The sequence below is a fragment of the Ascaphus truei genome, chromosome 7 (assembly GCF_040206685.1).
Source record: "Ascaphus truei isolate aAscTru1 chromosome 7, aAscTru1.hap1, whole genome shotgun sequence".
Classification (NCBI taxonomy): Eukaryota; Metazoa; Chordata; class Amphibia; order Anura; family Ascaphidae; genus Ascaphus; species Ascaphus truei.
In genome coordinates, this window is record NC_134489.1 from 61,327,577 (window position 1) to 61,354,009 (window position 26,433).

The 26,433-nt window shown below is 42.8% G+C and overlaps 1 protein-coding gene across 3 annotated transcripts in view; it reads right to left on the reverse strand.

The window, feature by feature from the left end:
* Positions 1–2,026: 2,026 nt before the first annotated feature.
* Positions 2,027–26,433, reverse strand: part of LOC142499392 (aldehyde oxidase 1-like) — a 70,815-nt gene continuing 46,408 nt past the window's right edge. For all 3 annotated transcript variants that reach the window (XM_075608688.1, XM_075608685.1, XM_075608686.1), the window contains 14 exons: positions 25,595–25,728; positions 21,732–21,819; positions 20,992–21,078; positions 14,660–14,851; positions 11,802–12,029; positions 10,497–10,592; positions 9,747–9,875; positions 9,485–9,559; positions 8,175–8,227; positions 6,040–6,154; positions 5,840–5,905; positions 4,806–4,994; positions 3,700–3,867; positions 2,027–2,178 (listed from right to left, as the gene is read on the reverse strand). In XM_075608688.1, coding sequence (XP_075464803.1) covers positions 2,128–2,178; positions 3,700–3,867; positions 4,806–4,994; positions 5,840–5,905; positions 6,040–6,154; positions 8,175–8,227; positions 9,485–9,559; positions 9,747–9,875; positions 10,497–10,592; positions 11,802–12,029; positions 14,660–14,851; positions 20,992–21,078; positions 21,732–21,819; positions 25,595–25,728 — 1,671 coding nt within the window. In that variant the 3' untranslated portion in view covers positions 2,027–2,127. The remainder of the gene's footprint in view (positions 2,179–3,699; positions 3,868–4,805; positions 4,995–5,839; positions 5,906–6,039; positions 6,155–8,174; positions 8,228–9,484; positions 9,560–9,746; positions 9,876–10,496; positions 10,593–11,801; positions 12,030–14,659; positions 14,852–20,991; positions 21,079–21,731; positions 21,820–25,594; positions 25,729–26,433) is intronic.

Here is a 26,433-nt window from a genome sequence, read left to right on the forward strand (position 1 = left end):
GAGGCCCCAGTACCTCCGCTGCAAGCGTGCCCGCGAGACTGGCGGCGCGTGCAACCGATTCCCCGGTCTTCAGTGAGCTGCAGAAAGAGAGACCGGGGGAGGGGAGGGAGGGCGTGGCAGGGGAGTGACGGGGGCGCGGCCATGACGTCACCCGGCAGGTTCGCCCTCATTGGCTGAACCGCCGGGGGTGTGGCTTAGCGCTCCGTCGCGAGTCCTGCTCTCAATTCTCGCAGCGGGACCGGCGCCATTGATTGGAGGGCTCTTGTCCCTGCAGCGTCCGCTGCAGTAGCCAGCGGGGACCAGGCCTAAGAGGCAAGTACTCAGACTTTTGAATGATCCAATCAAACAAAGGGGCTACAGGCATCTTTTGGCATAAGGCTGAGTCCCCAGTCTTCACTGTGGCACCCGCGCCCAGCAGGGGGGCGGCGCGTGCACAGCGCTACCCCGCGATCTGCGGTCTGAGGGAAGGTTTGCGACGGGAGGGGGCGTGGCTGTGGGTTTGCGGGGGCGTGGCCATGACATCCCACGGCTGGTTCGCCCTTATTGGCTGAACCGCCGGTGGGGGCGTGGCCACGCCTCTGTCGCAGATGTTCATTTCAACTTCCCCTGCCTCCCTGAAAACCTGTCGCGCACCGCTGGGGAAAGGTGCGCGACAATGTAGGGACTGGGACCGGCCTGACTGGGGGGGCGGGGCTTGATAGCACAGTGCACTCCGAGGCGTGTGCTGTAGAAGTGACTGGGGCCGCCCCCTAACAGTGGTGTAGGTTTAGATACGCTAACATACAAGCAAGTAATTAGTGGTAAGGAAAGATCTGTCACTTATTTATGGTAATAAAACCAAGGTTGGAAACTGTTAGTTTAGACTTGGACTGTGAACTGGAGACTGAGACCTGTCAACCCTCATTGACTTTCTGTAAGTTTCACTGGTTTTGGATCAGTCTGTTTTTTAGCTTCAGCCATATCAGTCTCAGTCATCGCAGAATATGATGTCTCACTAATATACAATATTTTTCCATTAAACTACCCATCCCCCCCCAGAACCCCCACATCTCACTGATTAAAGTCCTTGTAGGTTGACATCTTTCACAACTAATTTGTTGCTTTGGAATTATTAGCATTATTGGTATTCACAAGAAGAATGATACACACACAAATTGATATACTGTATGAAAGTATGTACAGTACGTTCACAACACAGTTTGTTAGAAAAAAATAAGTGGTTGTATCGTGTTGGTTAAACCTTTATTGATGATTAAATACATTAGTAATTGTTAAAATACAGCTTTCAAACTGCTGTCCTTTCTTTAGGCACATGATTACCTTGGGGTTATAGATGCATATCAGCCCCAGTTTGGTATGACTAGTTCGGGTCATTTTTATTTGAAAATTTCAAGCAAAATCTATTTACTGAGGTCACAATGAAAAATGTGTACTTGTGTAAATACATTAATAAGTGAACAGCTGATTAAGCCTTCCAGGATTGCAATTTGCATAAAAACCAATTTCTTCTGTTGAAATGAAAGATGAATATATGCAAATAGTGCAAAAATCTGAATTCGAATACTTTAATATGATGACTACATGAATAAGTTGTGATGGGTTATAAAGCAGCGCTGTGACACTGACCAATCAGAATGTTCGATTCAGCATAGCTTGCAGATTGTAACAGACATGGGTCTGGTACAGGGGTGCACAAACTGGGGGGCACCGCGCTTACAGAGGCCCCATGCTCTTCCCCACAACATTTAAATTGGTTGCCAGGGGGAGTGTGGGGCCTCAGGAACTGCCTCCTTACCTTCTCTCCGACTTCTCCTAACGAAGCGTTGCCATGAAAACGTGGCGTCAAATGGCAACCCGACATCACATGACGCCGCAGAGATGAGATGCCAAACAGCAGGTAAGGGGCAGGGGGGGTGGGGGGGGGTGTTCTGGTGCATGGAACTTTCAGAAGTTAAAAACTCTGATTGGATCAGACTGTTGTCATGGATATGATGAACTTATCTCACCTCAGATGGCGCAACAGCTCTTAGAATGTTCCATTCATCTACAATTTATGGGGATTTAACCTTATATTATTATTTTCCATATGCACATTTTGCAAACCCAAATGTATTACTGCTACAGTATTTACACATCAATGGCCCATGGGACAAAGGATTTTGGATCATCTTTTGGAATCTAAAAGGTAAATAGAAAATTAAGATCAGTAAGGTTAGCCAATATGTCACTCTGAGTCTTATTATTTTATCAGCAACTATTGGATTAATTAGCCTTTGTACAAGTATCTATCTTTATACTTATCTTCACTTATGGCCATGAATTTCTAGATTAATTAAATGGTACAGGTAGCGAACGCCAAGGCTCATTCAATTAAATGTCCAGGAGAAGATTGATATAAGTCTGCATATTACAGACACATTTTAATTGATATACAGAAAAATACCGTTCAGTCTGTATGAGGGTATGGAGATATATAGGGATATGTATTAAATGTTGCAAACTGGAGTGTTACTAAAACAAAAGGGTGCACATTATGTCATTCGAACTCTGTGTCAGTGTATTAGGGACCTTTGCTCCACTTGCATCAGTGAGTATTTTGGGGAGTGGAGTTAGGGGAGGAGAGTGTCAGTACAATATTATAAGATGCGTCATCAAAGAAACCCACCAGTTTAAGGTAGCATTTAGAGATGGGCGAATTTTTGGGGAGGATTTGGATCCACCACGGATCGGCCGGTATGGATCAGCCGGTATGGATCGGCCGGTACCTTTGGTCGGCGGATTTCAGCAGATCAGTTTCAAAAATTGCGATTGGCCTTTTGCAAAAAATGTTTTAACATCGACAATCCGTCTGCAATTTTAAGACTGCAGATTGCTGAATCCGTGGATCGGATTCTTAAAATCCGTCAGCTGATTGCGGAATCCGCGGATAAATTGTGAAAATCCACTAGTGGATTGTATCCAATGGCGGTTTTGGATTACTCCGCCCGGATTGAAACTGTAACAATCTGTCGATGGAATTTACACCGTGGAACGGATTTTGAATGGCAAATTCGGAAAAATCCGGGAAATTAATTTGGACTGGTTTGCCCATCTCTAGTGGCATTAATCTCTGCTCCTAAGAGAACTACACCAAATGTAATGACACTAACCCTTTGTGTGCCACATAACGTGGTAGCCAAGTCATGGGTTTTCAGCTAATTTTTCTAGAGGAGGTCGCATTCTGCGCTCCTCTGGAGCGGTGCTGAATGCGATCTGGCCCGAGGGACGAGGGACCCCCTCTTCCATCCACGTAATCGCTGACCAGAGAGCGGTCACGTGATTGCAATGTGCAGGAGGGGCTGTGGCACTCTGGTGCCATGACCCCTCCAGCTCGCAAGGTGTTAAAATGTTTCAATGGTGCAAATTAAAATGTTTGCTCTGTATTTTTCAGCAAAATGCATCTTCTTGTGTGTGTATAATAAATAAATATATATTTATATATACCCTCTATATATTGATCCCCAAATTACAGTATACATTGCTTTCAGATATTTATTTCAATATATTACACACAGTATACACATCGATCAGGGATGTGGTGCTGTGGCATGTTGCACAAGTAGAATTTAGTAGGTTAATAATAAAAAGCTTCACCAGAGAAACACCTCTAAACTCCAGGAAGCAATAAGATGAGACAAGAGTAGCAAGAGGAATATTCACCATGTCAGTGAATTGGTCCCCACACGCCATCCTAATCTTCTCCGGGGTTGCAGGGCTGTTCAGTGTAAAAATGTCCGACAATCCTCTCTCTTTACGGGCAGCTCCCAGTGCGTCCTTTATAGCAAAATAGACAGAGGAACCCAGGAACAGAGCTGGCTCCCCTATTCCCTGGGTAAACGATACATCAAGTGACCAAAGAACATCTGCTTATTCATTTTGGGGGAAAAAAACACGCACCCACTGAAAATATCCTAAACAGCTTGAAGAGGTCTCACAGATGTATCTGTCAGACCTCTAAAAAGCAGCCCTGTCTATCCATATGTTGATACATTAAAAAGGTACTTTTATTTGTATTCATGCAATGTTGTTGGTGAATGTGCCGGATATTGAATCCAACCACTCACTGTAACCGTGAATCATATAACACAGCAATTACATTCTCCCTGTTGAGTCTGTAGACTGGACATTATTTACTAAGCATTCTTCTGCCGTAAGACACATACCGGTGCTGGAAGACACCATAAAACACATTTAAGTTAACGGCTGTACGTTATCTTCAGGCGCCGGAAGGTGTTTTATGGCAGAAGACTTTAGTAAGTAGGGGCCGATACCTTTTCTGGATTAAGATAGTGAACAGGACTTTTGTCAAGACAATATTATTTTACATTCTACGTCTAATGATGTAGATAGTAATTTAGACAAAATAGGTTTAAGAAAAATATATAGCAAACTAAAGAAATGTTAAAAAAAAAAAAAATCACTGAGCTAAAGAGCTTACAATCTAGTTTATCCCTTATGGGAGGCTAGTATGGGTTATTGCACCCGTTCCAGCGTTAATTCCTATTGACCTGAGTATTAGTGAACACCCCGAAAAGGGTGCAATAACCCATACCAGCACATGATGTACATGCTCCATGGTGTTACAGCCTAATGAACTAATTCAATTAATCCATTAACGGCACATTCACTTTTACAGAAATGTGATAAAAGTTACAGGAAGTTAGAGGAATCATTCCCAGATTATAGTCAACGAGTACTTAATTTTTTTAGACTGTACCTCTAGTACCCAATTTTTATTATCACGATGACCTATCTTTCCTCTTTACCTTGGATGAGTAGATAGCATAAGGATTTTGGGATGATGTCAGCAAAGACACGTGGAACTCTTGAGGGATGTCACAAACTGATGGGATCTTGTATTGACCAGGTCCCCGCGTGTACAGGACACCTTCTGGGGAGTATTTCAGCTCCTCTGTTGTGTACATCCCAATGCCTTGAATAAATGCTCCTTCAATCTGAGGACAAAACATAGAATTTTTTTTTATATAACTATATAGTAATGCCACTGTGCTTAGTTATACAGACCAATACACCTCAACCACTATATCACTCTTTTATAGTAGTAGCACTATCTTTCTAATAGCACTAGCACTAATCAAAACAGCCATTCATATTGCATTATTTCTTTACATTTTCTCTGATCTAAACTTGGGATTATTCCCTAGCACAGTATTTTCAGATCAGATTTTAGATTCAGATCCCCATTTGCGCCCTTGGTTCCCAAGATATTTAGCTTATAACCCCCAAAACAAGAATTATTGTCCCGGGAATACAAAATAGCTGATGGGATCAGCTATCAAGCTGGTGGCCGAAAGAAAGGAGGAAACGTGATGTCATGGTTTTTAATTAATGACCTTAGCAGTGATATTGGTGAAATGGGATGCCCTGACTCAGATTATAGGAAGGGGGGGGGGGGGGGGGAAGTCAAATACAGGGGAGATTACTTTAGAGGGGATGTTGAATAGACTCATATGTAGGTTCAATTCCAGCCTCTGCCAACTGTAACTTGCTATTTATAATATTATTGTCTCCTTTCTCCTCTCTTCCCTTGGGAAGTTGACATACAGACCACAGCACCAAGACTGCACCACAGAGGCCGTTGCACTGAAAGGCATCGTGTAAATGTTATTATTGTACATGACAGACTGATAAAGACATAAAGGCGATAAAATGAAGTATTTTCAAGGTCAAGGCAAGAAGCTAAAACCATGTCACCCTGCTCTCTTGACATCTGCAGTTTAATCCCATACAAATGCATGGCTAGCCCTCTTGCAGTGAAGTATTCTTAAATTCAACATACCTGACCCACATCTATACCCGGATTAATACTGCAACCGACATCCATAACGATGTCTGTTCGGATGTTCTGCTCAAGAAAAGAATAGAGAAAAATTAAATCATTGTAGCTCATAAACCTCTGGCACTGAAGAGATTGGACCTGTATTGCATTACACTCCATTAAAATGAGTTGTTTCATGTCAAATGTATTTCCCCGTTTACCTTATGATCTCCTGTAAGACAATCTATTTCCACCTCTGTGCAGGCAGCTCCGTAAACACAGTATGGAAAGGGTTGACCCTCTCCTTTCTCCCAGTCAAAATGATTTTCAGAGCCTCTGGGAGAACACAGAACCTTTGGTTAGAAAGATTGTGGGGACTATACTTGTGCCATGTTTTAATTGATAACGCGGCATACGCACATTTAGGAGCTAAAGAATAGTGGTTTATCTTCACGCGCCCCAACAGACACATTATAATGGCAGAGCGAAGCAGATGGACCTGCATCCTATATCCCACAGGGGTTTTGTTACATGTAGTTTCAGTTGTTGTTTCTCTGTTGGGTGTCGGTGGAATGTTCAGAGTTGAATGTTCCCCTTCCACTGGACAAAGCTCTGAACCTTTAAATTCAGGCTACCTCCAACATGAGATCTATCCGGATGCCCACTAACGCAAGGATGTAGTGTGTCCTTTCTTGGCCTTAATGTGAAGTTCCACCAATGCACTTTAAACTTGTAACTTCTTGATTGTTATTTTTATTGTTTTATAATTCATACTATTCCTGATCCCTGGTGCGCTTTGTATTTTTAAATTTCTTCTTTTTTTTGTTTTTTTATCGTTTTTAGCATATTAAAGTTAAAACAAATGTTTTTAAAGAGGTAAAACAGGAAGTTGCCATATTGCCACTTTAGCCTTTTCCTGAGCCATAAATGACAAGCCATACATTGTAATCTATTGTTTTATATATTTTGGGGGGCTCCACTGAGCTGAACTATGCTACTTTAAGCTTGGTGGACCCCTCAGTTCCTATGATAATTACCGGTAAAATTGCAGGTGTCCATCCGGTATCATCGATAGCCACCGTCACTGTGCAACAGGAAGTTGCAACTGATGACATTTTGGCTTCCGATTGGCTTGCTGGACCCAGTAGACTTGAAGGGCCATATTTACTAAGCAGTGGGAGCACGTTTATCCAGATCAGAACTCCGGCACTGGCAACTTTGCTGGTAATTATCTCTGAGACCGGGGTGTTCCCAGAGCTGAAAATTGTACCGTTCAGCGCACAACACACACCTGGTTTGAAATATTCCTTCCCAGGTGGTATTGCTGCTTTAAATGAAAGTGTTATATTAAAATCACACTCTTTCAAATACCCCCATGGTGCTGTCACTAAATGGTCCCTGTCACAGGCAGAGCCATACATGATATCACAGGAGGTGACGGATGGACAGCAGAGAGATGCAGTACACTGAACATGGCAGCACAGAGAAAAACCCATGGTGTCCATTACGTGGTGTGATTTAGCTGGATTTTTACATTAATATTTAGTATTTACTTGATATATTAGGATCAGTTATTACCTTACATAAAAACATTGAGATTACAGGTTTTTAATTTTTTTTTATTTGATGCAGCCTGAAACTAAAGTTTGAGTCTCAGATAGGATCAAACTGAACCAAAGCCAGCAATATATTTATTAGATTAAATCTAGGTGCTTATATTACCTGTTGCAAAATAAAAAATAAAAACAGGTAAGTACAGTTAGTGTGAAATTATTTTTGAAACTTTATTCTGGAAATGTTTGTAAACATTGTAACTTGAGGTTTAGGGTCATTTAACTACCCTGCTCGCTCTGTTATTCTGCCCTGTTTAAACATTGTGTTAGGGAAGGGTTGTACATAAAACAACCACTGAGATGAAGCCATGAACACTAATAATTACTCTCATTCACGGGTCCACGTGTAAAGGAAAATAAAAGCATACTTTCAAAATGTAAACAAATGATTTTAAATATGATACATGAACGTATTTCTTTTTTAAATACCGTACATTATTCACCAAGGTTTACCCTTTAAACATACAACGGCCATTAGCTCCTTTGGCCCTATGTGGGAGTGCATCTTTAACAAAATAAATCTTAATGCTACTTTTGCTGTAGGTGTACATTTTTATAACAATGGTAGTGTATTTATAAGTCAAATCTATGCTTCAAATAAAACTGGTATCAGACTTAATCACCACACCCATTACAGTACGTCAATATCAATCCCCCTGCAGCATGTATATATTTTTGTACAAGGAATTACCTTGCCTTTTGTATAACCCCCTTACATAAAATAAGGTAGAAAATGTTCCTACTTGTAGTAGCCAGTGGCGGAAAGGCTAATTCTCTGCATAAAGGCTTCCTTTATCTGCAAAACAGAAGTCAAGGACTAAAGAATCCAGCCTGAAGCCACATTCATTGGTGTCAGATTTACAATCTTCGCAAGTGGGTTCGATTTCAAATGTCAGATAGAAACATAAAAATGATTTGTTATCATCTCTTTAAGAGCTATTTATGCATAGCAATGTTCTCCAAAACAGAAAGCTATTGAAGCATTTTACAGGGAGGTATGGGATTAGGGGGAGACAATGACAGACAGGCAATTTGCATAGAAATAATGTAATAGTACAGCTCACATATTTTTTCTTTTAAAGCGCTGACACGGTAGGGCAGGGGCGGCCAACTCCAGTCCTCAAGGGCCACTAACAGGTCAAGTTTTCAGGAGATCCCGGCTTCAGCACCTGACCAGTTGATGGCACTTGAGGACTAGAGTTGGCCATCCCTGGTGTAGGAAGCGCTGTACTGTACACATAATTGTCCTGGCTCAATGAGTCCCTGAGATCTTATAATCTAATGCTGGTGTCTGTGGTATAGGCAGATGGAGAGGGTTGCTTGATGTCCCAAGGAGAACGAACACCTGGGATTCACACCAGGTTTAGTCACCCACTTCAAAAGGCACTTAACGTATGCAACGAGAGCACAGGAGATTGGTGGGACAGCGGACCGGTGAAAAAAAAACCTTGAAAACTCACCGGATAGTTGAAAAAATAAAAAAAAGTGTTGTTAATTACATCCTAAAAAACACAAAACAAATTAAGAACAAAACAAAATCTCAGAGATTTCTTCGTTTTTTTTTTTAGAATGTAATTAATAAAACTTTTTTTATTTTTTCAACAATACGGTGAGTTTTGAAGGTTTTTTCATGGGTCAGCTGTCAGAATTGAACGCTGCAGGCTGGCCAGTTGAACAGGAGACGGCGTACTACATGGGGTGGGAGAAACGCCTCACTGCAACGATAGGAGGCACGGAGAAGAAACGTCCAATTCTGGTCCGGATCTAGAGGTAACATATTTACTCTCAACGGATACCTACACCGGTTGTTACATGTTCCCCGTGAATGCCCATCTTTTCTCTCTGCTATTCATCTTACTTGGCACATTACATTTTCCTACAACAGATCTTATAGTAATTTCATCCTCCAGTTAACACCCATCAATGCATATTGATACATTGGACATTGTTATCATTGCAACATTAGTGCCTGCCCTGGAAATCGAACCGGCTTTTCCTTTATCCACTTATCTTAGGTAGCCTTATCATGTTAAGCTGCAAGAAAGTCTCTTACCCAGCTCTCCCAGCTACCCCCAGGATTTCTGCTGACGATGGGTTCAAGGCGTTTCCGAAGCACTTCACAAGCATTCTGTGCAGTATAAAGATGATGAAAACGGTCCATTACAATTGACACTATGTATCTCACTTTTTAGGAAAGCAAGAAATACTGACACCAGCCCATAACTATTTCTCCAGTCCTCTGTTTAAGCTCCTAAAAACAGCTCGAAGTACTATCTGGGTGACCAACAAGTGGACCTATAACAGAAATACAAGACCTTGACTGCCATTCCATTGGTATCGGTTCCAGCGCTCGCGCCTGTAGCGATTGTGTTGGGGACGGTGGCTGTGTTGGTTTCAGAGATGTGAATGTAAGATATGGGTATCCCCAATTCACGGCTGGCAATCTGCAGTCGGAAATAAGAGAAAGCGGAGTGACGCCTGAGTTGTCTCACTGTTTCACAGAGCTTTTCTTGGCAGATGCTTTGCACAGGTATAATTAACAATGAATTTGCATTTGAAGCTGAACCCAAATTAGGTTATGGCGTGTAAAGAAATTACAAAAAAAACCTCAGTATAGCAAAGATACAATACCACAAGTGTATCTGCATGTCTTCCACAGGTCCTCAAACCTGAATCAGTCACCCATTTATCAAATGTCATATATTGGTTAAGCAGCAGACAAGGATTCTGGGTAATTACATGCAAATGAGCAGCCAGTGGGCGCGTCACTATTCGCTTCCTATCCACTTTATCACATGGTTTCACAATGCAGAGTCAGTAACCAAGCTTAAACTGATGAGTACAAAAGGACGAAACTGCTGTTTGAGAGGTTCAACTGATTCTGCACTTCCGTGTTCCCGGCTTTACTGAACATGCTGTTTGATGCAGCATGCAAAAGCTGCAGGAAATCCCGTGTATTAAATGCAGTGTGATGTCTGTGTCTGTTGAGCAGGACCTCGCACAAGCAGACTGCCATCTCCCTCTATTGGTAATGAAAAATATAAATATTGTATTCATATTTCTACCTGTATCATCTTGGTGTGAATACCTTGTCCCATTTCAGTACCACCATGTGTCAATAGCACAGATCCATCTACGTAGATATGAACTAAGGCACCAGCCTGGGAAAACAAATACAAGCAGGTGGATGAAAATCTTAATAAGGAAAAGCACCCTTTGTAATCAATGGTGTTCATGTTAAGGGGCATGACAAGTGAAACCATGTTTCCATATACAGTGTGAATGGCAACATTGTAACACCTGGCAATGGCGGGCACACCACTCCCACACAGCAAAGTAGCAAGGGTAGAACGGCTAAATGGAAGATCCATCTACCGTATCTACAAAGCACAAGGGAGGTACTGAAGCCAGATCGTATATCCCCATGTGCAATGTTACATTCAAATCCCAATTGCGGTCATTTCAAAGACTCCCTGCAAGGATGTTAACAGCAATATTTCCTTTGAAAAACATGTTAATAATAAAATATCGAGGAAGAAGTTGTGGTGGTCAGACGCTCTGTGGGGGTTGTTCTTAAATTGCGATAGTGCCAATCGGGGCGCTATCACAGTGAAACTGCAACTGAAATCAATGGGAGTTTCCATCCGATACTTCCCTGATTGGAGCTATCACAGTTCAAAGAATAACTCCCCTTGTATTTAAAACAATGTACAGGATTCATGACCTGTCCTGTTGCAAATAGCTGCAACCCCCCCCCCCCCCAAAAAAAAGCAAATTAATTAATTACTTTCAGTTTTCTTTCTTTTCCACCCCGTCTGAAATCCTCCTGCAGTTTTTAGTTTTGGGGGAATTCATTGAAAAAATGGGATTTTATATATATATATATATATAAAAAAAGAATGCTTCGCAACTTTGCTTGTGGGGATAAGTTTGCTGTACTACGCACCTTTATGATATTTTATGAAAGAAAACAAATCATAGTAAACTGCTAGTAAATGTTTAAATCGCATTCTAATGTTTAAAAATCTAACATCTTACAGACCATGGACCATATAGAAGGCGTCCACCCCTTTCATATAAATGCTTCCATTCAATAGACAATGAAGTTGATTCCCATTGCTGGGGAAGACATGAGCTCCTTTCTAATTCCCATTGCTAGGGAAGAAATCAGCTCCATTCTAATGAATGGGACTAAATTATTTTCCAGCACAGTGAAGAAAAACATATTGAATTAAATTGATGCCCTGGCAAAGTACTATAGTTTGAACAGCACTCAAATGCATTGCAACCCCTCCCACTAGCAAACACGAGATTCTGTCCATTATGCACATTTCAGAATTGTATTCTAACAATAACAAAGAAATATTGACCTGATTCAGAAAGGCGCTTATATACATAACTGGGTATTTCAGGGGAATAATGGAGAGGCCCCTTTTCACCCAGTAACTCTGCTTGTTAAAGTCTTTTACAGCACCCCTCCTGGCTTGATATGCAGAGCTCTCCATACATTCCTTCCAACACCTCATCAAATTTGTTGTGTCAAACTCCTGCTTGTAGTGCATCAGGCTGAGGTTTTTGTACATGTTGATCTCTCGAATCTAAAACAGGTGAGAAAGAAGAGAACAGATTATCGTCTCTACAGTCAGGTATTATGGAAGAAGGCTTGTACCTAATGCATGTATGATGCAAGGCTATACCCTTTTTGAAGTGAAACTTCTTTAGCGGCGTGAATGTAGTTGATTGAGACGGAAGTCATTGGTGACGGAAGTGACATCACTCCTGGCAGAAGAGGCCATCAGTGTTGCCAGCTTCCACCAGGAGGAGTCACCACTGGACGGACTGGGACAAACACACACAGACGTTACCGTGTGTCCCCCACCCCTACCCTACCTGCTGCTGAGCGCTCCTAAAACCTGCAGCGGAGATGTTACCGCATCTCCATTGCAATGGGGACAACCACATTCTCCTGGCAGACAAGGCTCCGGGCACAAGAAGCGGCAGCGAGTACTGCCCGCCTCCCCCCCACTCACCACACCTCACTCAAAGGAAGACCGACACACACACTGACTACCATACACACTGACTACCATACACACACACACACAGACTGACACACACTGTGCGTCACTAACTGACTCGCACACACACTGACTAACACGCACACACTGACACACAAACACACACGTTACCGTGCGCTCCCCACTCTACATGCTGCTGAGCGCTCCCAAAACCTGCAGCGGAGATGTTACCGCATCTCCATAGCAACGGGGCCAACCACTTTAACCCCCCTCCATCTCCTTGGTAGACAAGGTTCCGGGCACAAGAAGCGGCAGCGAGTACTACCCGCCTCCTCCCCCCCCCCTCACCACACCTCACTCACAGGAAGACCGACACACACACACTGACTTACATACACACACTGACTGACACACACACACACTGACTGACACACACACACACTGACCGACACACACACACACTGACCGACACACACACACTGACCGACCGACACACACACACTGGCCGACACACACACTGGCCGACACACACACACACACTGACTGACACACACTGACTCACACACTGACTGACACACACACACACACTGGCCGACACACACACTGACCGACACACACACACACACTGACTGACACACACACACACACACACACACACACACACACACACACACACTGCATCACTGAGTGACTCGCACACACACTGACTGACACGCACACTGACACGGGCACACCCACACACAAGGAATTCAAAGTTACTATAAATATAGAAGTGCAAATAGCTAAAACACGCGTTCTAAGTCAAACGTCGTTGCGTTTTGGCACTGAATTTGTGTTTTGATTTTTTATTAAAAACATCCCCATTACAAATACAATTTCAGTGATAAAACAATGACAAAAGATAAGAAGTTTCACTTAAAATGCGCATGCTCGGCACACACACTTTGTTTTATTTTATTACGGTATATATAAATATATATACAGGCAGTCCTCGCTTATCCAACGGAATGCGCCCCGCAAACCGCAGTCGGATAACGGACCATCAAATTGTAGGGCCATGTTATTCGGGGGCGGTGACCGTCGAATAAGTGGGTCCGACGTCGGATAAGGCATCCGATGGAAAGCAGGATGTCGGATACGGGGGACCACCTGGACAGTATTATATATATATATATATATATATATATATATATATATATATATATATATATGTATGTATGTATGTATGTATGTATGTATGTATGTATGTATGTATGTATGTATGTATGTATGTATGTATATATATATATATATATATATATATATATATATATAAAAATAAAAACACATACATACAGTATGGATAGCACAAAGATGTATGGAGAGATGTATGAAGGATACTACCAAAAAGATGGGAAACAGAATAAATGGGGATAAAAGCAAACAAAAGTCTTTGGCATCATCACAAGATGAAGAAATGTAAGGGGCAGTGGGCTGGACATATTATCGCAAAAGGAAATTACCATATTTGGACACAGATCGGAAGCCAAGGCATATCAAAAGACCGACAACAACCAAACATATAAGAGGATAAAATTAGGAAATGTGTTGGAGCAACATGGAGAAGAGAGACTGCAATCACTGTGCCTGGAGGATCATTGGGGAGGCCTTCAGTGGTAATGATGCAAAGAAAAAACCTGTATTAAAGATGGTATGCAAGCACACTTGATCCAACGATTCGGTCCTGAAAGGACCTTCCTCATCAAATAAAAAGATCACTTGTCAGCACATTCACATGTCTTAGACAGGTCTGCGACCCTGCCTTTCACCATTATCACCTAGCATACAGTGCTTCCACTGCAGCAAGGGATTCATGCAAATGAGTACACCGTGTCGCATTTTGCCTGAAATCCATTTTTACATGGAACCCTTATAAGCTAATGCTCGCTGTTAACACAGCTTTTAAGCACAGCATGGGAATCAGATGCAAAGCCAGAGAAACCACTCACAGACATGTTTCAACCTTAATGGGTGTCATCAGTGTGAAGTTGATTGTACTGCTGGCTTTGCATTTTCAAGACTGTAGGGTTCACAACTTTTATAGGATTACCCTCTACACTTCAAGGAGATCTGTGCATGAGATATTCGGTTAGGACCTAGGTTTCACTAGCCGATTACCTTATATAATACCTTCACACATTAGTACTTAAACCCTGTGATATAACAGTTACCTTATGTGGTGGTAAATTGCACTTGACTGCTACTTCTTCAATCCATGTTTCTGTAACAAGCACAGCCTGGGGAAATCCAAACCCTCGGAAGGCTACGTTGGACGGAAGATTCGTATTGCAAACTATCCCGTGGATCCTCAAATTCGGGATACTGTAGGCATTATCAAAGTGTAGCACTGAAATCTCCATTACCTAAAAAGGTAAGAAGCAGGTACTGTAGGACTCTTAGGGAGAGAGGCACACCAATACGAGAACCACCATCTAGACTGAATGACGATTGATTGACTTTAACTTTTAAAAAATGTATTACTACCCTGTGCAACCTCTTGATTGTGAATCTGCAGAATCCCAGGCCGCGTAATCCAAGTGTGTAAAAATGACTACTGATGTGGAAAGGCTTATATTTTGTGGTAAACTAGCAGTTTTCTATATTACACATAAATTAGACTGTAAGCTCCTTGGAGCAGAGATCATCTCATATGCAAATTGATGTTGATCAGTTATGCTTGTTATTGTCTTCAACAACAATTATAATGCACTGCAGTATAAAAGATAATAATAATAATTTAGAACATTATGGTGTAATATTTAATAACTTTTTGAATGATTACAGTATTCTCATAATGGGCAATATTTACTAAGCTAGAAGACACTTTAAATCCTACTTAAGTCAATGGGCTGAAAAGGATCTTCCAGTACAGGAAGGTGCCATATAGAAGACACCTTAGTAAAGATGGGACTTGGTGGACAGACAATTTTTTTAAAGAGGGGATATGATAACTAATTACAAATATATTCAAAGGTCAATACAAGGAACTATAAGGAGAACTATTCATCCCTAGGGCAGTACAAACGACATGGGGTCATCGCTTAAGGTTGGAGCAAAGGAGATTTCACCAGCAACAAAGGAAAGGTTCTTTACACGAGATGCCGTGTGATGTCTCAGTGACTCTTGATGCTGCAGAAGGAAGGTGGATGCGGTAGCTGGTAAGGAACTTCTCATCAGGCCAGAGAGTGCTGCCTCTATATATGGGGGTGCCGCCCCAACATTTTGCTGCCCTAGGGCCGGGACTATCGGGCCTAATGACCAAGTCTGCCACTGATCTGGAGTTAGAACCAGAAGGAGTTGAAAGAAGGAAGGTGTGAAACAAGGTATAGGATACTGACGTACAGTAAATTGTTTGCACTTAATACTGCTTATTGTTGCAACTATAGTTATGAGAATACCAGTCAATGAACATCTTGCGACATGTATGTGCCCTTGGAGCAGCTGTTCCAGGGAGCAAACCTCTGTGGGAAGTGTGAGCAAGTGGTTTCTTTGGAGTCTCAGATTGCTGATCTGAAGAGGCAACTTGCAATATTGAGGGACATTGGCAATCTTGAAAGGAGTTTAGTGCTCACTGAGCAAGCCACTGGCTTGGACTACTGGTGCAGAAGGTGGAGCTGTGAGTGAGGAATAGGTAGGTAGCTGGGTAACAATTAGACAGGTAAGCAGAGGTTAGAGGAAGAGCCAAACCATCTCAATAGATTTGCCAGATTGAGTGAAGATATTGGGAGTGTCAGGGCAGGAATAGCAAGGCTGGGGGAGACTGATTCCTCTTGCAGCCAGTTGAAAAGTTCCTCCAGCACAGAGGGAACTGGGGATACTCCGAGACCAAGAAATATTGTGGTGGTAGGGGACTCCATTATTAGGAAGGTAGATAGGGCAATCTGTTGCCATGACCGCATGAACCGAACAGTATGTTGTCTTTCGGGTGCTCAGGTTCGGCACATTGTGGATAGGGTAGACAGAATGTTGGGAGGTGCTGGGACTGACCTGGCGGTCTTGGTACACGTTGGCACCAATGACAAAGTTAGAGAAAGGTAGAGGATCCTAAAAAATGATTTCAGGGATCTAGGCTGCAAGCTTAAGGCAAGGACCTCCAAGGTAGTATTTTCTCTAATACTAACCATGCACTACCCCCAGGGATTGTCGGAGACTAGGGAGGTTAATGCATGGCTAACAAAGTGGTGCAAGGTTTTGTTTTTTTAGAGCACTGGGATTCCTTTTCTGAGAGATGCGATCTTTATGGTAGGGACGGATTGCACTTCAATGAAGAGGGATCTTCTGTGCTAAGGGGGAGGATGTTAAAAAGGTTGGAGGAGATTTTAAATTAGGACGGAGGGGGAGGGACAAGAAACAGATAATGAACTAAATAGAATAGATGGGGTTGGGGAAATAGCAAGTGGTCATGGAGGTAGAATGGGGCAAGTGGGAGGGGGGGAGAGAAAATGAGAGGGATGGGGAGGATGGGAAGAGAAAATGAAAGGGATGGAAGGGATGGGGGAGAGAGAAAATGAGAGGGACGTGGGAGGGAGAAAATGAGAGGGGTGAAGGTAGGGGAAGATAAAATGAGAGGGATGGGAGGAGAGAGAAAATGAAAGGTATGGGGGGGAGAGAAAATGAGAGGTATGGGGCGGAGAGAAAATGAGAGGGATGGGGTGGAGAAAATGACAGGGTGTGGAGAGAAAATAAGATATGGGGTTGAGGGAAAGTGAGACAGGTGAGGGACAGAGAAAATGAGAGGTACTGTATGGGGACAGAGAAAATGAGAGATATGGGGGGTGGATAAGAGGGAGGGGGAGAAAATGAAATGGATGGTGGGAAGAGAACATGAGAGGGATGGGAGGAGAGAAAATGAGAGTGATGGGGGGGAGAAAATGAGAGGAATGGAGGGGGGAGAGAAAATGAGAGGGATGGAGGGAGAAAATGAGAGGGATGGAGGGAGCGAAAACGAGGGATGGGGGAGGGAGAGAAAATGAGATGGATGGGGGAGGGAGAAAATGAGAGGAATGGAGGGGGGAGAGAAAATGAGAGGGATGGAGGGAGAAAATGAGAGGGATGGAGAGAGCGAAAACGAGGGATGGGGGAGGGAGAAAATGAGAGAGATTGAGGAGGGAGAGAAAATGAGAGGGATGCGGGGGGGGGGGAGAAAATGAGATGGATGGGGGGGGGAGAAATGAGAGGGATGGAGGGGCAAGAAGGGATGAGTTGGGGTGACGGGATGAGGGGAGGATGGGGGTGAGTATGACTACAGGTATATTATTTATAAATGATCTGACTAACATAATTTTTTCTAAATATCTCTCCATGTATGCTCCAATTTGCACCATTTCATATTCTATTTCATTAAAAAAATAAAAAAGAGTCTGGGGAGGGTGCACCTTTTTTTACTAAATAGAAAATGAAATGGCGCAAATTCGTGCATACCTGGAGAGAAATTTAGAAAAAAATGCCGTAACAGTCACAATAAATTTTCTTAAGTGTGTCGCACCTTTCACCATTCTGTCCAGTATTTTTGGAGAAGCCACCTGGTAACCTTAATTATAAGGAATATAACACAAGTTGCAAAAGGGAAATCAAATTAGCAAAAAATGAAAATAGGATTGCAATAGAAAGTAAGATCAACCTTAAAAATTAAGTACCTCAATAACATAAAAATTTGAAAAGAAAATATAGGACCCTTTCAGATGGGCAGGCAGATTATTCTATATAAGGAAGAAGCAGAAGTACCGAATTAAACAAATTGTTTGCCTCTGTATTTACCAGGGAAGAATCAATTGCAGTAATAGTGCTGCAGGAGGAAGCCACAACCTCTATATTAACGAATTTGTTAACTGAGAAAGAAGTACATAGGCGGCTTGATAAAATTAAAGTAAATAAGGCACATGGCCCCGATGGCATACATCCAAGTGTTCTTAAGGAGCTAAGTTCAGTAATAGCCAAACCATTACATTTAATATTCAAGGACTATTCCACAGGCTGCATACTACAAGATTGTCATAAAGCAGACGTGGTGACTATATTTAAAAAGGGAGCTAGATCACAACCGGGGGATTACAGACCTGTAAGCCTGACATCAATAACGGGGAAGCTACTTGAAGGTTTAGTACAGGATAATATTCAGGAATACCTAATGGAAAACAAAATTATTAGAAATAATCAGCATGGATTTATGAAGGATAGGTCGTGCCAAACTAACCGTATTAGTTTCCTTGAGGAGGTAAGTAGGAATGTAGACCAGGGTAATGCAGTTGATGTGGTCTACTTAGATTTAGCAAAGGCTTTTGATACGGTTCCACACAAGAGGTTGGTGTACAAAATTAAGCAAATTGGACTCGGTACTAATGTATGCACCTGGATTGAAAACTGGTTAAAGGATATACAACAGAGAGTTGTAATAAATGGAACTTTTACAGGTTGGGCTAAAGTCGTGAGTGGAGTACCTCAAGGATCGGTACTGGGACCCCTGCTTTTTAACTTGTTTATTAATGACATTGAGGTTGGCATCGAGAGCAAAGTCTCCATCTTTGCTGATGACACAAAATTGTGTAAGGTAGTAGAATCAGAGCAGGATGTAATTTCTCTCGAGAAGGACTGGAAACTTGGGCAGGTAAATGGCAGATGAGGTTTAATACAGATAAATGGAAGGTTATGCATGTTGGGAACAAGAATAAACAGGCAATTTACAAATTAAACAGAGATAAATTAGGAGAATCCTTGATGTAGCAGGATTTAGGAATGCTTGTAGACAATAGTGTCCAAAGCCATGCATTAGCTGCAACTCAAACAAGATCTTATCTTGCATTAAACAGGCAATGGATGGAAGGTACAGTACCGACACACTTTATTCGAGTGTGGTCGGTACCGCAAGCCGGGAAATCTCCCGGCTTGCTAGTGGCCGCCGCGCGGTCACGCGTCTTCGGGAGCGTGCGCCCCCTGCACGCGCGTCCAGGGGCTCCCCGAGGGAGCCCTGGTGTCCCGCGATCGCGGGACAGCGGCAGGGGGTTCCGGGGGACCCGGCGGACCCGGCAGCGGTAGGGAGAGCGCCCCGATCGGAGGGCGCTCTTCCGCTGCTTCGGCGCGCGCCCGTCACTCTCGGGCGCGCGCCAGGCTACTGCTGCGGCAGAGAACGGGCAAATGCTCGAATAAACTCTGCCGCAGCAGTAAGTAAGCATAATTATGCCCCTCTATAGCATTAGTAAGACCACACCTTGAACATGGAGTACAGTTTCCGGCACCACTCCATAAAGAAGATATTATGGAACTAGAGAAAGTGCAAAGAAGAGCCACTAAATTAATAAAGGGGATTGATACTCTGATTTATGAGGAGAGGCTAGCTAAATTTGATTTGTTTACATTAGAAAAGCGGCATCTAAGAGGGAATATGATAACTACAGTATATACAAATATATTTGGGAACAATATACTGTAAGGAGCTTTCCAAACAACTATTCATCACAAGGGCAGTACAAAGGACATGGGGTCATCCCTTAAGGTTGGAGGAAAGGGCAGTTAAAATGTGGAATTCATTACCAGTGGAGACTGTCATGGCAGATATAATAGATATGTTCAAAAAAAAGTTGGACATCTTTTTAGAAAGGAAAGGTATACCATATAGGTAAACACGAGAAGGATGTTGATCCAGTGAGTAATGAGTACACTTTGGGTGAATGTTAAGTAAAGGTTTGACATACATACATACATGGTTAGTTTGCCTTGTGGTTACAGGTAGTCCTTGTTATCCAACGTTTCACTTTACAATGAATGGCATAGCAAACGCTTTACAATGCAACCGTAGGGGCTGTTGTTCGACGCTGGAATGCGTTATCCGACGCCTAAATGCGTTATCCGACGCTCACCGCCACTGATTAACATGGGACTCGCTTTACAACGGTTTCACTATCCAACGCTACTTCCAGAACGGATTCCAATGGATAACCGAGGAATGGTTAGCTTGGGTTGCTTAGAGCAGTCTTTCATCTCAATACGCAGAATATCCAATCTATTACAGTATATTATAATAACTAATAAGCACAAATGTCCTGTTTTAGTCACTTGCTGGTACAAACACATTGAATTTTAAAATGTACACCATGTGTATGGTTTGCCAAAACAAAGGAATCCAAATTATGCAATGTTTTATCAGTCTTTCAATAACACAAGAACATTTTAGTATACACAGTATATGATATTTTATCACATTATAAATGGGACAGCCTTTCAAATCTCCCAAATATCAGAACACACTAAGAGACATTTGTAATGTTTTTAAAAAGAATGTGTAAGAATTGTATGCAACAGTACAGATGGGAAGAGCATATAACATCTAATTTTGGTGTGTGTTTTTGGTGCAGATGAATTGCAAGGTATGTTGGGTTTGCCAGGACGAAATAACATATATTAAATGGAAAACCAAGAACTGATTAGATATATATTGCATTTTTAGTGACTCTAGTTTGAAGCCGTAATGCATCATAAACCTTATTTCTAGAGAAATAATAAAACTTACGAAGACTGATTCGGCAACAGTGCAGCCGGCATTGCTGTAAAAGGTGGAATCCAACGCCATGATTCTACCATCGTTCATATATCCCACCTACAGAAAGAAAATGCATTTACTGTGCTTTATTCTATGTAGAGTCTGTTCGTCTCAATAACTAAAATACACTGAAGCATTATCATCTGACTGGAGCCGATTTCTTCTCTAGCCCTGGGAAGTGGTTTCACAGCATTTAGAATATAGGGCTTGGTCTTTCTCACTTCTTTGGCAGTGTATCAGTCTTGTTTAGAAAAAACAACAACTATTTTTACTGCTTCACTCTATATTTATTATTTTCCCCAGAAAAAAAAAAAGTCTTAAAAAAGGTGCTAGCCATTTTTATGCTCAACTTGATGATACTCAAACTAGAGAAATCAAAGAAATAATGCTGCATATTATTTGTGCCATAGGGTTCCTGTGAGGTCAGGATGATGTCTACATTTTCTTGGGTCTCATCGTTATTCATGGAGAATTGGCAGCTATGGGTGATAAAACATTATCACAGTATAAATGTTCTGTAAGATGGCTTACTCCACCTTATCTCTCCCAATCACTCTCTCTCCCCCTCTCTCTCATTTTATTTTCACTTGACTGTGTGACTTCTGCATATGAGTGACATCATCATAATGTGACACAAGAATAACCAAACCAAACCCAGGATTCCAATCAAAAGATAGAAACAATGCACACGTGTTTTTTTCAAAGCTCACTTTATATTTCCCAAGGTAGGGGTGCCGGCCAGCAGTTATTAGCATATCCTCGCCACGCTCCAGAACGCAGCGAACAGCACGTTTGGTTCTAAATGGCAATAAACAAAAAGCATTTTCATTATAAGGTGCATGCACACTTACTTTGCTGCATTGAAACACATCCCACATATATTCTATTTTTATGTACAGGTGTATGGCGCCAACAGTCTACACATTACTTTGCAAATATAGTATACAGGTACTTTTTGTTCCCAGCTGCAGCAGATTCAATCTCAACTACCCCAGTGTACATCTGCGTTGCCCTAAAGGCGGACAGCCTTTGGCGCAGTCAAAGGGTGTGAGCCGTTTGCTGATGTTAAAGATGCTCTATTTCAATCTGAAACTCATAAGCCCTTTATCCCTTGTACCCAATTTTCCAACTCTATCTGTGCATGAAATGTCTGTGAATTCACTGTATAACCCTGTTCTTTTAATGTAACTATGTATTTTTTATAACTCTGTGCCCAGGACATACTTGAAAACGAGAGGAAACTCTCAATGTAATACTTCCTGGTAAAACATTTTTATAAATAAAATAAATAAGGTACTAGCTGAAAGTACCCGGCGTTGCTCGGAAATTCTAAGAAACCCCTGTCTCCCCCCCACCCCTCTGCTTACCCCCTTACCCCTTTCTATCTCTCCCCCTCATCTGTCTCCCTCCCGTTACTTTCCTTTAATACCTTGTGATGTCCCCAAATCTTTCTGCTTCTCTCCTTCTCCAGCATTCTTACTTTCTCCACACTTACCAGCTGACTTCCACTCTTTCTTTCTTCATCTGTTTTCTGCCTAAACTTTATAGCTATCTGACTCTCCTTATCTGCCAACAGGATGTATGCATTATGGTGTCCTACATAGCCAGGGCCATTGACATATTTCCTGGGGCCCAGGACAAGAGTTATGTCTGGGCCCCCCCACCCCCGTGTCGGCGGTATTGCGAGCCCCACCCTCCCCCCATTTCACACCTCATGAGCCCCCTCTATTTCCCCCCCTGTGACAGTAGGGGTAGCCAGTCTTCATATAAAGGTGAAGCCTGACTGGTTATCCATGAAAACCGTGGGTCCCTGGTAGCTTAGAAGCACCATAAGCTGGGGACACTGTACTGTATGTATAAACTAAAACCTGCCCTGTTGTGTTTTCCCCTTTTCCGTTATGCAATAAACGTGGGATTTCGGGAGTGGGAGTTTCAAGTGGGATATTTGGGTGAAAATGTATTTATAACCTGTGTAGGAGTTCGGGGGACAAAGTTACCGGTAGTCCCATAATTCTACCCGACGAGCAGGCCTGCTCTGCATGAATGTTTGTAGAATTACTACTAAGATTAGGACCTTTATAAAATAGTGTATTATGTTTTATACAATATGTATTAATCTCTATACAGACAGTCCCGGCAACCCAAGTAGGAGGCGGGATGTCTGCATAGACATCAGGGATCAAAGAGGAGAATGGAAGTTGAGAGGTGCGAAACAGTTTGGTGAGCAGGGGAAGGGCGGAGTACTGGGTCCAGAGAACAAGGGCACCCCACAGGGAAGCCTCTTGGTCTGCCAGACCTGGTGGAGCCTGCCCAGCGGGAGGCAATAGGCTGGCTGGGGGAAGCCTTTGCTTCACATTGGCCAATTCATATTTCCAGCTCACCCGGCTTTTTGAGCCGCTCAACACACCCCCTCCTCTGACGTAGACCAGCAAACGAACCCCAATTGTGATTGGCTAGTCGCTTCAGGATCCGTGCTCTGATTGGTTGCCAGACCCTTCTCCATGTTAGACATAGAACACAGAGGTCTATGTAAGGGGACGGACGGTTAGAGAATCAGACGATTTCAGGCTTGGGTCATTGAGGCGCTGGCGGGCTTTTCAAAGTTGCTCTGTTGTGAATAGCAGAGCAACTGGCTTTACTTTTAGCCAGAGACGCCTGACTACCTGAGACTAAGTTCTGACTTTACCCCAAGTTCCAGGATTTGCCTTGCTCGCGGTTATCGGGTATAGCCAGGTGTCTTCCCGGAGGAAGGTACCGTGAAGATTCTGGACCAGAAGCAGACAGGATAAGCCTACTGAAGCAGGCGCCCTGCACCAAGTGAGTCTAGAGTTTCCCCCCCAGACCACCAGTTACATGTATGTTCCTTTGTATTTGTATTGCATTGTATGCTTGCTAGTCTCACCCGAATAAACCTCATTTTATTCCACTACCTTGTTCTGCCTGGTGTATTGATCCCTGAAGGTAAAGGTGCTAAGAGTACTGGTCTCCTGTGTCACCACCCTCTTCCCATGTCTTTCTCTCCCCTCTGTCTCACTCCCTCTTCCTCACTCACCCCCCTCCCGCCTCGCATGTATTTATCTCCCCCGTGTCCCACTCTTACTCCCTCTTTTACTCACTCCCTCCCTCACCCCCTTTCTCCTCTCATTCGCCCCCACCTTCCGTCAATTACCCCACACTCACTCAATCCTTCATCACAAAATACATACCAAACCCACCCATTCCATATGAAAAAGACCCCCACTCCCCCAATACATATAAAAAGACCCCCACTCCCCCCAATACATACAAAAAAATACCTCTCACTCCCCCCAATACATATAAAAAGACCCCCACCCCCCCCAATACATATAAAAAGACCCACACCCCTCAATACATATTTTATAAAGTAGACTTACCTTGGGGTAGGTGGAATATTCACCTGTCATCTACCTTTACTGTTAGGATCTGGAGTATGAACTACACTCAGCATTAGAGCCAGTGTGTGTTAAGTTCGTCATTTTAATACCCAATATTTTAGTGTATTGTATTAAATAAAAATTGTAATATTTATCACTCATCATTCAGAGCGTGAGCTTGAGCGCCCAACTTGGGCTACTTCTCTTTCTATTCTCTTACCTTGGGGATGGTCAGACCGGGCCTGGTGGCAGCGGGCGTGCGGCTGGCACTGCAAGTTAGGTTCGACCTCTGGTCAGGCCAGGCCTGGCTGCCACTCGCGGCCGGGCCCCAGCTCTCCATCAGCTGCAGGCCTCCTCACTCCTGTGTCCCATGCAAGCTTCCAAAGTCAGCGCACACTGGAAGCTGATGCCAAGCTTACACCCGTCATGTGCCGCCAGATGTTGGAAGCTCAGGGTTGGACACATAGTGAGGAAGAGGCCTGCATCTGATGGAGAGTCACAGCCGGCCCCGACTGGCAGTCAGGCCTGGCAGAAGTCGGGGCCAATTTGCAGCGCCGGCCGCCAGGACACCCGAAGCCTAGCAGGTACCACACCCAGTGGCTGACTTGCTTGTCAGATAAATTGTAATAACTCCTAGAATTAAAAATAGAATATATCCAATTGTATCCAAACAAACAAAAACCTGCTTCTTGATTGCAGGAACCATCGTGCAAAATTTGGTAACGATATCTTAAGAAGTGTTTAAATGCATAGTGAACGGACAGACAAACAACTTTCCCAAATATATAGTAGACAAGACATAATACAGCAAAGAACAGCACAAATAGGTGTATAATACTTTAAAGGGGGATAAAGAGCTTACAATGTTACTGGTGGGCTGGAAGATAATACAGGGACAGAACTAGTACAGTATATAGATGTGATAAAGATAAATAGGATAGGTGCCTATGCAGTGGGTCATATTACTGTACAGTGCTCTTGATTTTAAAGGGTACTTTCCAGGTGCACATGAAGATATGTAGATAGGAAGCCTGGCAGGTAATGATGGAGGGATGTTTGAAAGACATATTTCAGGAGGGACAGAACAACAGTAGACGTGGATTGAGAAAAGAGAAGACAGCCTTGTGAAGAGCGCAGAGGGTGGGCGGATACGTAGGGAATGAGGAGGACACACTTACTTTTTAGCGGACACGGCTGCAATAGATGCCAGGATAGCGGTCTTTATACATTTACCACCGAATGCTCCCCCAATCCTTTTCACGTGGCAGTGGACCCTATTAGCAGGGATTCCCAGGGTTGATGCCACAAGATTCTGGGTAAATCAATAGTCAAAGATATAATATTCCATATACTCTGTGCCATATGATTCTGCTGTGCTTTCTATCATGGTTATTACCAGGAGAAAGTTACCGTGGGGAAGATGTATCATACCGTGGGGAAGATGTATCATACCGTGGGGAAGATGTATCATACCGACAGAGTAAAAGACCCGAAGGACCTTCTGTCAGGTCGGCAGAGGATCAAAATGATTAACCCAAGACTTGATTGATGACCAGGGCAGTTAGTTTATATAACCAATACCAAATGTACACCTCTCTATACTTTGTATCTGCGGCTGTTTTCCAGTTGTCCTTCTCGTGTATTTATACACTTGAGCTTTTTCTATATGGTCTGTAATATGTTATCACAATAAAATGAGTTATAAATTATCATGAAGAATTATTGATTTGTAACAGGATTCTTATATAGGTACATGTTTTGTGATGCACGTGACCTACTGTAAACGTCCTAATCACAGTTCACTTTTGTATGGGAAGATGATAGAAACCAGTGTTTAAAGCTGCAGTTCAAGCTGCCGTTTAAAAATGTTTTCCCCCCATTCAATATGTGCATAAATACAATCTGCACACTAAGTGATTAGCTAAGTTGCTGATCGATCCGTTCTCCTGTAATCGGTAACTGAAGATTTGTCGTCTCGGGGGCTCTTTATATCACTGGTAGGACTACAGAAGATTAC